We start from the raw sequence: 14,983 nt of genomic DNA, 5'->3' as shown, positions 1-14,983 counted from the left end.
TTCATTTTGTTTTCTGACTTAAAGACAAAGAAAAAGTAAATGATGATAACACAAAGTCCTTTCACTTATCATTACTTGGTCTAAAGTTTTATCAACAAACTTAGGCCTGGATGTACTGGAAGGCCTAACGGAATGCCAGTCTACTGAACAGAAGGTTGTTAGTTCGATTCTTCGGCAGACCCAGGGTGCTAAAATGACTGACAAGAAATTGCTGCCCTTGTGTTGACAATAGTACCACGAGTTGGGTTTTTTATAGACCATATTTATAAATGGCAGCCAAGAAATTCGGAGCAAAAGTTCTTTTGAATTTTGTCCGTGTTAACGAGGCTACTGAGGATGATTAGCATAAAGACAAAAGAATAATTACTTGGCCGCCATTTATTCATGAAAACGGTCTATTCTTGGACCACAAACTATAGGGCTCTGCCTTTCAACTGGATGTCAAAGAACCCACACACAGAGTTCACTGCATTATGGTTTGCCTTCATTCCTGCCATCCTATAACTCTGTACCCCCTACGTAAAAAAAACTGTAAACGGCTAATACATAGCCCTCATAATATGAAGTCAAACCAAAGTGAGCTAAAGATCCATTATCAGAGCTCCATTTTGAGGGTATTGAGAGCATGGATCACAGAAATAAGAAAACCTTAATGAGCTGACTTTAACAGTGAGTCCACAAAAATCAGACTTGGTACTTCTAGATCTAGCTCTAAACTCAGCACTCTACACAACTAGGTCACAACTCCTTCTTTACAGATCTCTTTCCAGGTCACAACCTAACTTTTGGCAAACTTAACAGCCTACATTCTACACTATGGTCTTTACCCTTATCTTATTTGCACCAAGTTCTACCATCTCCAGTTCCTTCAGATTTTGCAGACCTTCTATTTTGGAGATCTTGTTTTGAACAAGGAAGAGCTTCTTTAGTTTGGTCAAATAACTCAAGTTTCTTATGATCTTGATCAGATTGAAAGACAAATCTAAACTCCTGCAAGCATGAAAGTGGGTATTAGAAAAAGTACTTTCAATTGAAAAAAACTTGTGGTAGAAAAAAATAATTAAGTGATGCTATGATCCTCGCAGTTATGAACGCAATTTTAGCTGGTAAAATCGCATTCATAACTGCAAGGATCATAGCATCACTTGATTTCATATCTGCAATTCAACATCATATGATTCATTTCATCATTTTATTTAAAACAATAATTATTAATTTATTATCTAAATTAAGTCTTAAACATGTTTGATGGAAAATTTAAGTGATCTCAATACAGTACATGTTGTGGCGAATCTCAATTAAATTTCACATTATTATTTAGTGAATAGCAAGCAAGGAATTTTTATATCCTTCCAAAACCAGACCCTACTGTTGTTATCTGGCCCTAAATTTAAGTGTACTGCAGATAAAAATTTTACAATTTGGAAACAGAATGCTACAGTTAATTCTTTTGTCAAAGCTTGTGTCCCTTGAATGATGGTTCCCTGTAAAAAACAAATCCAAATGGTAGCACTGGACATTTTTTACTCTCTTCTTACGTGAGGTTAGTCAAACTGTCTAGGCCCTCTATCTGAGTGATTTGATTATCATATAAGTCCAAATCTTCCAATGTTGTTAGTGTGCTCAGGCCTTCTAGCTTGGAAACTTTATTCCTTCGCAGACATAGAAACTGAAATGCAAAGAAAAAATTACCAGCAACACAAGAACATACATATGAGGTTGTCCAAGATGGACATTACTAAACCATGAAACAGTGAAACAAAGCACAGGTTTATGACCCCACCATACACTGAATACTGACCAACAAAGGCCTAATTAGGCCTAAAATGTTGTTGCTCCTAATTAATTGAGATTAAGATTTGGATTCAGACTAAGTTTGCAATTATTAGCAAAATGATTAGGCCTAAAACGCTTTAATCTCAAATTCTAACCTCATTAGTTAGTATTCAATGTATGGTGGACTCAGACATGGTGTTTTTGGGTTTCGTTTCGCTGTTTCAGTATTCTGGTGTTTCATGGTTTAGTAATGCCCGTCCGAGAAGTAACTGTACTTGCACAATTTAACATATTTTTTAAGTACCTTTACGTGGGTTAATCTTTCAAGGTTCTCAAGCTTTTCAATCTTTGCATGAGTAAGATCAACTTCCTATTTGTGAAATCAACAAAAATTGTTAGATCTTTGTAATAATATAAACTAAGTAGAATTAGAGGAAATTTAAGAGGATTCATATTTTTTTTAAATCAACAAATTACCTAAATTCAGTGAAGCTTGTACAGATGGTGGCTTCAGATATCAATTTTCAAATTTACTTCAATTAAAATGCAATTCACTGCACCTACATGTCACAATACATTAATATTTTTTTGTTTAAAAGACACATTTTGTGTTCTTTGTAACAGACAAAATTCCTTATTTTAGTATTCTCTGATCACACAGAGAAGATTTTTTTTCTCTGACCATTCTGCACCTGTGTTGATCATGAGGGCATGATATTTTGTTGAGATTCCAGGACTTAAATGTATGACTGTTGTTTCAACAACTACAGTAATTTAATTAAGTCATTTTCATATTCAAGTGAAAGTTTGTTATCAGTTGATCACAGAACAAATCTGGTCCCTGAGCTGATTGGACTGAAGAAACATGACGTTCATTGGTTGTCTTCCATAATTTCCCATTTCTCCTGACCAATCACCTCACAAGCCAATGAATTTAACTAAACCAATACTCTTTGTTTGTCCCCTCAATTAAGCATTATTTCCTGTTTCTCTGGGGACTTACTTACAATGGTCCCAAGAGAAAACAAAAACAATTCTTAATCAAAATTTGGCCATGTGGGAACAAACAAAGAGTATTATCAATGGTATTTTTCCGCTTTGGCCAATAAACAAACAACTCACTTGACACTGATGGTGACTTCCGCTTAGTTTGTAAAAACAACAGCCACCAAAAACAATCCCTCAATCACTATAAACATACGAACGTTCAAATTTCAAGGATGAATGCCATTCGTGATCTAGATCTTCATTGATCACAATTTTCTCTATTCTTTGGAAAAACTGGATTACCTCTAAAAAAAAACAATCGTTCGTGATCGTTTCCATGAGATAACTGTGAGAGGGTGATGTGAAGTGCTATTTTAGACCCATGTTAACCATGTGAGCGTTAGTTCTACTAATGGAAATGGGCCCACTCAAGGACAGAGTGGGTCACATCGTTTACATGGGTAGAAAATAGCACTTCACATCACCCTCTCATAGTTAATGCTGTTGAAATATAGTGCTACACGGCCAACGTTTGCATAAACGTAACCCCGTGTGCTTGCATGAGATAGTTTGCAGACACCGCAGAAAATCTGACTTTACCCTGATAGCTAACTTACCTCCGCATCAGGTTCCACATTCAGTATTCTGACTTCAGAGCAAAGTTAAGAAAAAAGTCAAGATTGATTACCTTCAAGGAAAAATCAGAGTTTCTACTTCAATTTTTTATACTTACGTACCTTCCGCGTTTTCGCCAGGTGAAGTAGGAACATTGTCGGGTGTCAAAATATTTCCCTCCATTTTGATGTTTGAATTTGCTGAATTTGCTTGTTTTTGTGGTCGTGTCAGCGGTAAAAAAAACCATGTGATGTAAGCTAATACAAAATGCCTCACAAATTGGTGGCAGAAGAACGGTATCGACAAGTAATATGGTTGAAAATTCTCCATGTCCATCACCAGAGCGAGCAATTTATGGATTTGTGCTGTATTTGGGAACTTATTTTGGAGTTGGTGAGACCTACAGAATGTAGAAGACGGCATTTCTTGTTTTCTTTATCTTTCAAAATGCTGCTAAAAGAAGAGGTTTTAAGGTTATATTTTCTTTAATTCTAACCAGGGTTGTATTTTATCTGGGCTTGTGTCCCAGAAGAGTGGCTCCAAAGTATTGGAATAACCTACCTTCCACAGAGGTATGGAATTTCATTTTACAGGGCCCCCTGTTCCTCTCAAAGCATATGGAGCATATTGAAGGGGAGAGCAAAAACACTTCTGAACTTAGGAGCATATACATTTTTTGGCAAAATAATTAGGGAACAATTTTTAAAACTAAAGCAATGACCCTTAAGTGCAAGGGCGTGGTTAGGGGGGTCCTAGGGTGCCCGTGATCCCCCCTTTGTAATATAAGCCTTTTTTTATGCAAACAACCTACAACCTACAAATCTAGCACTTCACGTTACACTACACTCCCTTCAGTTAATTCTGTTTACAATATTCAGGTTGCGAAAACACGAGTACCCTCTGTTTGACACAGTGTGACCCCCCCCCCCCCCCCTTTGAAATATCCTGGCTATGCCCATGAAGTGTGTTTATTAAAATGGACAATTTTACAGTTGTAGCTAAGTTACCTGGTCTAAGAATAAAAGTGAGGCTGCTAGTGACCAACCTTAGCTTCGTGCTCTTCTAATTGCTTTGTTAATGTACACTAATATAACAATCACATAAGTTACATGATAAGAGCAGTAAGGTCTGTATCAATCGGCCTTATTCACGTGGCGGCGGTATTGGCCATAGACAATTTAGGTTTCGTAACCCAAGTTGAAATGTTTGGGAAAAAATTTCGGTGTGCAAAAACAAAAGTTTTCAATCCCTTGGGACTCAACATGGCTGCTATGTAATTAAGGCCCAAACAAGGTCACTGACAGCCTTATAGCCAATTTCATAGGCTAGGTCACTGAGCAAACAACTGCAAAATAACCCATTCACAGCCATCCCTCTAATCAGATTCTAAGGAAAGTCATCCTTGGCTTTGGTTAGTCATTTAAATGGATTATTAATAAAAATCATTTTAGAAGGAAACACAAGCATATTTTAAGGAAACATTAGGGCCTCCTCTACTTGATGGCTCATATTCTAGCTTCAATCCATGTTCAGGGTGCAGTGATGGCGCAGTGGTGGGAGCACTCGCCTCTCACCAATGTCGCCCGGGTTCGATTCCTCGACTCTGCGTCATATGTGGGTTGAGTTTGTTGATTCTCTACTCTGCACCGAGACGTTTTCTCCGGGTACTCCGGTTTCCCCTCTCCTCAAAAACCAACATTTGACTTGATTTGCTTTGATTGTTAATTTCACTTTACAGTGTCCTCAATTAGTGCTCCAGCGCTAAATTGACTAGACACTTTAATAAAGTTCCTTTCCTTTCCTTTCCTTTTCCTTCAGGATTTTGCATTCAGGCTGTGTATCCTGTGCATATCATCCAGTCAGTCCTTTTTTATGCAATTGTTTTTCTTTTTCTTTTAGGTACTGGGTGTTAGCTGGACCAATTTATCTTTGTGCAGCATTGTTATTCATAGTTGTATTTTATGTCTCATACAATTTGACCATCACTGTTCCTTTGGATTCAATCAATACAATAACAGGTTTGAAAAGTCAGAACTTCTTTAGAGCAAAGAATAATTATTAATAGCAGTTTTTTAACTTTGTAGAGTGAAAGCAAAAAGCAACAATCCACTAGATGATAATATTGTGAATACAATTATTATTTGAAATGTTCCTTTGTGGTTCACTTGAAGTGGCCAGAAGTGTAAATTATAGTATTATTATACATTGGTGTCACCAGCTTGATTTTGATTGGCTATAAGCACGCAGCTAATTCTTGCTTGCTCTGTTTCTCTTACGTCATACCTACAAAAAATAGATTTATATATGTAGAATTGACGTCATACCTACAGACAATAGTTTTATGCATGCAGAAGTGACGTCACCTGACACACTAACCAGCAGTTTGATCAGTTTTGTCATGGCGGAGCTCCGCTCCGGAATATGCATAATAAAACAATTATTCAATTCGGTTTTCGCATGTTAGCGATAATTATCAAGGCCTCAGTTTGTGTTATCTGCCTCAGCCTTCGGCTTCAGTAGATAACACAAACTTTGGCCTTGATAATTATCGCTAACATGCTCAACCTCATCCAATAATTGTTAAATAACTGGCTTCTTATTGGTGAAGGTCAAGTATGCAGCCCACATCCTTCCTGAATGCTGCATCTTGGTGTTGACCCCCCCTCCCCTCCCCTCTGGCAATAAGCTGTGCAGTGATGTTTCTTTCCACATCCCATCCTTGCAGAGTTCATTACTGTTTCTCTTACACTCCATGGTCTCACTGGGAAAATTTCTCTGGATCCATCCCCTGTCTGGAAAAATTAATGGAGGTCTGAAGTCAGGATTTGTTCTTGAAAACAGATAACCATGCACGGTACGTTGGTGAAGTCAGCAAAGTTAAGATGGTTAGTTCAGTTCCTCCATTGTATGACATTCCTCTCAGCGAAGTAAACAGAGCACTTTATAAAGATTAAAAGGAGACCCAAACATCTCTGCAAGCCTAACCAGAGGACTTTAAGGTTTTGTGAACAATTCAAGAACAAGAAGGCCAATGATTATTGAAGAGCAGTGCAATTCAAGACAGCTTCAAAACCGGTTTTTTTTTCCTTCAAAATTTGAACAGTAATGCTCAGCAACCCCCAGGGGCCAGTTTCCCCACAAACTCTACTCCTAAAATATCCACACATCCTCTCAGGTTTGTGGGATTTAGGATTGCCATGCTTTCACTGATGATACCAAGCAAAATTGTATTTATTTAGAAAGTGCAAACTTTAATGTACTTTGAATTTCAGAAGGCAGTATGGAGTAGACAGGATTTAACAAAAAGTGAAAGTTTATATTGTCCATTAATACAAAATGTTGCTGTCCAAACTAGTCTATCACTTTGTTGTCTGGTACTTTTTCCATTAAATTAAATTAAGCATAGTCAAATTGATTGATTTCTTTATCCTTTTATACAAGAGATGCCAAACACTACAAAATGAAAGCCATTGTTAGTTTTAGACATTTTCTTGGTGTTTCGAGCATCTAATAAAAGACTGGTACGCTTTACGTGATCTCTGATCAATTTAATAAAAACAAAGAGCCAGGGAACGATAGTTCTCCTTGCAGTTTACAACTGTAAAACGTTTAATGAATTGGCAAATGGTGCCAAAAAAGTGCTTTTCACAAGCAGATCCTAAACAATCAATAGCCAGCCCAGAAAGTCAAAGGTTTTTTTTTTGTTACTCACATTGGAGAAAGAGAGGTTTAAATCAACTCTCAGATGAAAGTATTTATTGAGTACTGCGTATGTCTGAAACTAAGTATTTTTCTTCGACGTAAATATTACTGGTCATAGTTTCTTGAGGCTTTCTGGCTCTGGTTTGAAGATGTTTCAAGGGGGCAAAAACCTTAAAGCATTCACTTGCCTTTAAAATAATGGCCCCCCAAAACTTACCCTTTAATTAACAGGGAAATAGTACTTAAACATGTTGTCTATTTTTTAATCTCTTGAAAATACCACAAAATTTTACAAAAGCTGGGCAATTTAACAAATCTCCAGTAACCTATTTGAAATCGCAAATAAAATTGAAAGTTGTCACAATGACCGATGATCACAAGACTGTTTGAACTGGATGAGACTACTTTTGGCGATTCTTCAACACATTCATGAGATCTTGTTGCAGTAGTTGCTGTTTTCCTTTCTCTGCAAGGCTGGTCACACTCCTGAAGCATAAAAATAAGTATTTTCACCAAAGGTTCACAATAAATAATGCCTAATTTGCCTGTACATGTACCAACTGTGAGACTACCCTCTCCCTGGGACTGAACACTAGAAGAGAGACTAAGGGATAAAGTTTCCTGTCTTAACCCATTGACTCCCAGGGGTTCCCCATTGACGAGTAAAATCGTCTGACATTAGACAGAGTAAAATACTCTGGGATTTTAATGGGAACATAGTTTTTCAGTGAGTGATTAAGAAACCATGAAATCAAAGCTTGATCTTGAATTCCCTGACATTTAAATCCAAAGCGTACCACAATGAGCATGTTAAAGGAAACCAAAATAGATCTATAAGATCATCTGTGATGAAAAACTCACCTCAAGGCATTGACAATATCCTTTGTTTTGCCAAAGTAAATATCATTCAAAGTATTTCTCATCTTATTTTCCATGTCCTTTTGGAAACAAAGAATGGTTAATAATAGAAAGTGGACACCTCTCAAAGACTTAAAATAGCAGAGGGAGCCTTTACCTCGATCATCCGGCCAATGTTGGCAATGTGTGGACTTGCTTCACTGACTGAACTGTCCATTTCAACCTGAAAGAATTTGACTATTTCATTATCACAGCAACTGTTTTGGTATAAGCAAATCAGATTTACTACCTGGCAGGGGTAAAGCACAAGTTGGAAGAGAAGTCTTGCCTCACACAAAGGAAATGACAGTGCTCTCTTAAAGGAAAGATCTAAGTGTTTGTTTGGCTTGATAAAACAATCCTGAGAATGTTGTACTAATTGCAGTGAGAATAGATATTCAAAAATTAAAACAACAACTCTCACCTGTCTTGTCAAACTGCCACCTAAATTCATCATTCCTGATCCAGCTTTGTTTGTCTAAAAATTTAAACAACGTTTAACAATAATATTTTTTACCACAATTGCTTGTAATTTTGCAATCTGATTGGCTCATTCGCCGTTGGTGATAAGAGTTGAGACAATGCTGCTTCCGTCATGCTTGCGTCAATTTGTCACACAATGTAATACCAAATTTGGGGAAAATAAACGAATCATATTGAGAGCTAGAATAAGGTTATGGAGACTAGTTACATGTAATTATAGAACAAGACAAGGCACCCAGAGGCATTTAAACTTGATGTAAGCATTAAAACTTTTTGTAGCGATAATCACAGTCTTTTTACACTAGCAAACCGGCTTGCGCCAGGAAGGCTCCTGCATCCTTGCATTAAAGTGGCAACAAGGGGAACCTGGATTTTGAAAAGTGGAGTGGCAACAACACAAGGAATTTTCTCACACGAAGCAAATTAATAAACTGTTTAAGGGTGATCCCTGTAAGGATATGTAATTTGCCCACAGAAAGGGCCATTTTCAGTCTTTGGTTTTGTAAATAATAATAATAATAATAATAATAATAATAATAATAATATCTGACCTGCTAATCACCCTTTCTTGCAGTCAGAGACTGAATTGCTAAGGGCGCAGCTCAACGAGGTCGGACCGAAGGAGCTGTGCAGCCGGCTAGGCGCTCGGCCCCAGCTGAACACGACCCATGTATGACCTCAGAGCACAGCACTACAGCCAGATGGAATAGGCCGGGAGTTGATTTTTAGGAGGGTAGAAAACCCTCTGAGTCAGATTGAGATCAACTGAAACTCAGCCCACATATGACCCAAGGCCAGAGTTGAACCTGGGTCACAGAGGTGGGAGGTGCGGTTGATGACCACTAAACCACCCTGATTCACCTAAATTTTAGTTTAAGCAATGCAATGAAGAACATTCAAGTCTCACGAGAGCGACAGAAAAAAAGGTCGCAAAATTCATTGCAATACACTGTAAATGAAAAATGTTTTGTTAAATACAGGCACAGTTTTGGAGAATTTTTTAGTTGCTTGGTGACAGGCGAAAGGGCAACTGAAAAATCAGAGGCCTAGATACAGTGTAGGATTCAAACCTATGACCTCGTTAACACCAGATAGATGCTCTACCCAACTGGCTTTTTTTTACAACTGATTTTCTGTTGACCTTTCACCTGTCCCTACGCAACAATTTTTCCATCTAATCCCACATGTGCATTACACCTTAAACACATAGTTATTTTGGTCAAATCATACCTGCAACCACAGCATTACAGTTGAAGTCAGCTTATAGTGCGCATTCCGGCCACCACTTTTTTCCTATGGAAAAAAATGGGTTAAGGTCTATAAACACAAAATCAGGTGAAAGGTTACCCAAAACCTAATGGTCCCTGCAAGAGCTTCCAAGAGTTTGCACTCAGAAAGTACAAAGATTTTTTTTGAGCTTGTTCAACTAATCTGCCAATAAATAGATCCATGTGGTTGGTTTTTTGTGTGCTCAGCTCCCTAACTACTAGAGTGGTTTATAGCAGTCAGTGGTTCATTCCTACATGTATGTGAACAGGCTCATGTACGCCACACGGTCTCAGTATAGGAGCCATTTTGAACTACGTTGGCAGAGTGTTGTGCAGTCTTCGTTTAGCAGGGTTTTTTTTTTAAGCATTAATAGTTTCTTATTTTTGTGCCTCCCTCCTTCCCTTTACTCCCATTTTTTTTTTCCACTGTTAACACAGTGTGATGGGTACCTGATGTCTCTGTGTGGGAGCTCATGGCTGAGTTGTAGGGGTTGCAAGCCATGGGAGCATTTTACTGTCTAGGGACTGGCTGATCAAAGTAGAGGCCCCTGGGCACCCACCATCCATACATCTTGATGCAGTTGTTAATTGTTTTCAAAGTTAAACAAATACCCTCCTTTGTTTGAAAACTCTGATGGTAAGTAGACCTCAAGATTACATGTGGAGACCTTGGCTAGCTACCTGAACCTCCACAACATGAATGGAATCCCAGCAACCTTTGATCTTTTTGGAACCATCTCCCGCTGAAAGTAAAATGCAGTAAACAAATCAAAAGAAAGGATAAGAAATGAAATACACGTATCATTTTACAGAAAAAGTCTATTCATTTGCTATTTTCATCAATCCTACATGTATTATACAGTTCATTTTGGGGGGTTATTTGTATTAAAACAATGGATATCCAGTGCACTGAAGCATGATACGGTCCTCAGAATAAATATCTTCTAGTATAAATACACAGGTGATTATACAAGAATTATTTTGTAAGAATTATTTTGCTTTTCATCGCCTTTTATATATTTCAAGCCAGAACCTTACAAACATGTCTAAGTATGACACCCATTCACTACGGCACTAAGAAAACTGAACTCTGGCATTGAATTCTGTGGCTAAATGTCGCGATCATGCAGTTCATTTTGACCCTCCACTGAGCCACATCTTCCTACTCTGCAACTCCCTCAATATCATTGGGTGTCCATTAAAATGTAAATCTGCTCTTGTCTTCTCTTATCTCTTTTCCATCTCTTATCTATTAATCTCTTACCTTATCTTATCTGTTCTTATCTTTATCTAGCTGTACCTTCAGTAAATTTACTGAACATCATCAATGAAAAACTGCTAACCCTAAAATTAATGTTACCTTTCTTGATAAGGATGACACCTGCAAATCCATGATCTAAATCCCAGAGGTAAACTGAAGACACTCCACCTTCAAAATACCTTTAAGAAAATGCATCAGAGTTACTGTAACACCACAGAAATTGTTACAAATTCTCATATCCATCTCCTTTGTCCACTTACATTTCTCGATACTGATCAAAGGCTGTATTAGCATCAACCTCTAGTTTTCTTAGCCTGTCTGAAGGCAAGGCACCATCGTCAAGCGGCGGTTCATATGTATTAGTCCATGGTGACCTACAGTAAAGAAAGTGCACCATGTTAAGTAGCAGTTACAAGTCTCAAACATACATGTACATATTTAATAATTCTAGCAGTCAGAAGGCTGTACCGTACAAGATGTTGTATTAGTAAGCAGTCAGCACCAAACAAACGTGACTAACTAACAGAATAATTTACAGAAATACTTCACATTTTTATTTTCCTCCATTTCAGTTTAACAGTGCATTAATTAGAAGACTTAAAATAATAATAATTATTATTAATTACATGAAGAGGAGCAAGAAATGAAGAAGTAAACATGCGAGTGACTAGATAGCACCATCAAATGCGATTTAAACTAAATTTAACCCATTGACAAGTAAAATCGTCTGGCGTTAGACGGAGTCTGGCTGGCAAGTACACGCCGGGTTGGGTGTCAAAGGGTTAAATAAGTCAACAGGTCAATAGACAATTGAACAGACAGGTCAATAGACAATCCAAGAGGTATTTTAGATAACCTCTTTCAAACAGCCACCTTTACAAAAACATGTTACTGGTACATAATTTGCCAAACCAGTCAAATTAATCTTGTTTAAATCTCTCATAAGCCACCACCTACAGCCATCATTACAGTTGGTTCTGAGAACTGGTACCAATAAAATGTTACACTGCTTAAAACTTCTATCCACAGTGTACCTGTAAGAGTCACCATCCCTGTTGTAATCACAAAGGAGATAATCTTTTCCAGTTTGTTTATCCCTAGCAATCTTGAGTGGCTGATCAACTGATGATAACAAGTCTTCACAAAGTTCTGGCACCTAATAAAAACAGCTTAAAAATATCATCTTTGAAACTGTTAAAATTTCAATCAAATTTACATACAAAATGAAATCAACTTTTATTTGAACAAAACGTTTAACCAGTAAGATGGTGAGCTGTTTACTGAGAGCAATTTTTGCCAACAACGGCAAAAGGTACGTGTATATGCATCAATCACGCAGATTGCTGTCCATTTCCTTCTGAACTCCATAAGCAAAGTACAAAAATCTGGAGACATATAAAAACTTTGCATTGTAAGAATGTCATTTTCGACAATATCTGAATACTCTCCAAAAATCACCCGCAGCCCTTCCGAATGTTCTCGACATTTCTCGGTTAGAACAGCAATTGCTATTGTTCCCATAACCATGCCAACTTTCTACCACGTATTTTGCAACTTGATTGGCTGATTTCTGACTAATTATGGTACTTGTTAAATATAGCCTATATCAATTTACGTTTTCCAAACCAGAACAGCTCGAATGAGAGCACTAGAATCCAGTTCTTGTTTTATTTTCCTTCTTGACATCTCGAAGATAACGAAATTAATGAACAAATGTTGAAAAGGCCACGGGAGGTATTTCCCGGGAGATTTGGTGCTCTAACCGGGAGACCGGGAGATTTTATGAAAAACTTGGAGACTCCCGGGAAAACCGGGAGAGTTGGCAGATATGATTTCCTTCTGAACTCCAAAAGCAAAGTACAAAACAACAATTTTATTAAACCTACCTCAGGCTCCTGATGACATTCATAACATCACATTTTTAATTTTATTTACAACTGTGAAATGGTCCCAAACGTGCCTTAATTACACATCTCAATTTGAAATACACTTCTCTAATTTCCTGTGCATCAGCCATACAAGAACTCTCAAACTGACTTACTTGTTTGTGTTTTAAAAAGTGAAAGGTGGAGAAACAATGACAGTTGGAGGTAATAATGGGAAAAAATCATTTATTGGGTGTGCTTCATGGTAACCATTGGAGCTCGGAAATCAGAGGAGTTAAGCTGTATGTTGTAAAAATAGGCTGTCTTGCCAATAGAAACGTTTCACATTTGTTCATAAATTCACAGTGGGTTCGAAGAAATTTGACATGCCGACGTTTTTTTTAAAGAAACCAACGTTCCATGGTTCCATGGGATAATAGTATGCACTGGTTAACGTTTCGAAGAAATCTATTGACAGCAGTAAGTGGATGCTCTACTCTGGAGTGAGCTGTAGCATATTTTGACAAGAAAAAAACCAGAACGAGCATAAAGAACAACAGCTAACTTACACAGATAACTTACAAATTAGCCCAAAATGAACTCTTCAGATGCGCATTTCACATAAAGAACGTAAATTTGGAAAACATACACAACAATAAAGCGTAGCTCATCTTCAAAATTAAAACAAAACACTCTACAACGAACATTTACTGTACTCACCAAATCGATAAGATCGCTAAGATTCTTTTCAATTTGTTGAGGAGGGAGTCGCCGCATCAAATCTAAGGCGCAGTCTAGTTGTCTTTCCGTCTGTAGTAATAAATAAAAATAGTCCGCTGTTGAGCATAGATACAAACCACTTTCAAACTCAAATGATCACGGCTGACCATTTATGCATCGAACGAAGTTCAATTCTAACGGAAGCATTTGCACGAAATCAGAACTATAGACTTGATTATTGAATCATTCACGGTTTGCCAAATAATAAAGCACAGAACAAATAAAACCAGGGCTGCATTATCAACTCAAATAGTAATCGATCAAAGCTGAACAACAGTTTGTATTAAGAAAACTGCTCTTTTCTACCGCAAGCAAAAACAACCAATATACTACTTACCATGTTCACTTTAAAATGCAACCAAAGACCTAAAAATATTTGCGTCAGTTGGACACAAAAACAACTCAAGAAGCGGCAAATTATTCGCAAAAATCCAGCCGGAAACGCCGCTTTCGAAACAAGATGGCCGCCTCCTACCACACCAACGGATGAACCAATCCGTGTAAACTACCAAATATGGCGTCATCAAAAAAGAAAGTCCAGAAAAAAACGAACACGGAAATGATTTCCTGGCCCACTACTTTTATTTATTTGCATTTACTGTCTACAGAGATCCATTGATAAAATAACAAGGGCAAACCAATCCTCGTCCAGGGTGTGAAGTTTCCTGTCTCAACTCCGGTATGTCGTTTTCGTGAAACGGCAAACGCGAAACATTGTGCTGCTGCTTGTCATAAAAGCATGAAAATTATGCTATGAAAAATGAAATGGAATGATCAATCGACTTGCAAAGACCTACACATTGGAATCACGTCATTACGGTACATATAAAGGTAAAGTTACCACCCAACCCCCCCTCCCTCTGTCAGTGCTCCATTTTAAGCCTAGTTTTCACTAGCGACGCAAGCATAAGAACAAGCAATACACGCAGGCGCATTCAGTTGTTGTTAAGTAGAGTCTATTGTTCAAGCAAAAGGTTCTAATGAACAACAAGCTACTGAGTCTGCGTATGCTTCTTGTGCTAATATACGCTTGCGCAGCTAGTGAAAACCAGGCTTTACGGGTATTCAAAGCTATAGTTACAAGGATCAGAGGGAAATTGAAGTCGAAGCAGGCGTTGAAGTCACCGAGGATCGAACCTGTGAACAGCCACGCACTAACAAACTGAGCTACGGCTGCTCCTGTTTTTTTTAAAACCATCAGGGGCACTCAACGAGTAATTTCGGTAAATATCTGCTCGGAAGGACTCGGGTCCGCCAGAATTTTCGAACATTCGGCGACTTTCGATTTCCGATCTTCGATTTCTAAACCATTTTCTGGAACAGATTTCCTAGATATTTCGTTAAGTTTC

The 14,983-nt window shown here is 37.8% G+C and overlaps 3 protein-coding genes across 4 annotated transcripts in view; 1 reads left to right on the top strand and 2 right to left on the bottom strand.

The window, feature by feature from the left end:
- Positions 1 to 3,612, bottom strand: part of LOC138051278 (protein phosphatase 1 regulatory subunit 7-like) — a 9,052-nt gene extending 5,440 nt beyond the window's left edge. The window contains exons 1-5 of the mRNA XM_068897455.1: positions 3,501 to 3,612; positions 3,381 to 3,412; positions 2,081 to 2,146; positions 1,539 to 1,669; positions 828 to 990 (exon numbers count right to left, since the gene is read on the bottom strand). Coding sequence (XP_068753556.1) covers positions 828 to 990; positions 1,539 to 1,669; positions 2,081 to 2,146; positions 3,381 to 3,412; positions 3,501 to 3,561 — 453 coding nt within the window. The 5' untranslated portion in view covers positions 3,562 to 3,612. The remainder of the gene's footprint in view (positions 1 to 827; positions 991 to 1,538; positions 1,670 to 2,080; positions 2,147 to 3,380; positions 3,413 to 3,500) is intronic.
- A 9-nt stretch (positions 3,613 to 3,621) lies between these two features.
- On the top strand, positions 3,622 to 6,729 carry LOC138051281 (phosphatidylinositol N-acetylglucosaminyltransferase subunit P-like). Of its 2 annotated transcripts, none has more exons than XM_068897458.1 (4): positions 3,622 to 3,771; positions 3,878 to 3,950; positions 5,278 to 5,396; positions 6,104 to 6,729. In XM_068897458.1, the coding sequence occupies exons 1-4, from the start codon at positions 3,690 to 3,692 to the stop codon at positions 6,181 to 6,183; spliced, it is 354 nt and encodes a 117-aa protein (XP_068753559.1). In that variant the 5' UTR covers positions 3,622 to 3,689; the 3' UTR covers positions 6,184 to 6,729. The 2 variants fall into 2 exon arrangements, with proteins under 2 accessions (XP_068753559.1, XP_068753558.1); XM_068897457.1 differs by having other exon boundaries at positions 3,623 to 3,771; positions 6,220 to 6,729.
- LOC138051280 (F-actin-capping protein subunit beta) lies at positions 6,609 to 14,153 on the bottom strand. The gene is made up of 11 exons (XM_068897456.1): positions 13,972 to 14,153; positions 13,575 to 13,664; positions 12,024 to 12,145; positions 11,250 to 11,363; positions 11,089 to 11,168; positions 10,410 to 10,471; positions 9,691 to 9,753; positions 8,402 to 8,455; positions 8,096 to 8,161; positions 7,942 to 8,018; positions 6,609 to 7,566 (listed from the first exon to the last, which is right to left on the bottom strand). Exons 1-11 carry the CDS (start codon positions 13,972 to 13,974, stop codon positions 7,482 to 7,484), a joined length of 816 nt encoding a protein of 271 aa, XP_068753557.1. The 5' UTR covers positions 13,975 to 14,153; the 3' UTR covers positions 6,609 to 7,481.
- Between the last annotated feature and the right edge of the window lie 830 nt (positions 14,154 to 14,983).

The sequence above is a fragment of the Montipora capricornis genome, chromosome 6 (genome assembly GCF_036669925.1).
Source record: "Montipora capricornis isolate CH-2021 chromosome 6, ASM3666992v2, whole genome shotgun sequence".
Lineage (NCBI taxonomy): Eukaryota > Metazoa > Cnidaria > Anthozoa > Scleractinia > Acroporidae > Montipora > Montipora capricornis.
This window is presented reverse-complemented; position numbering and strand designations above follow the sequence as displayed.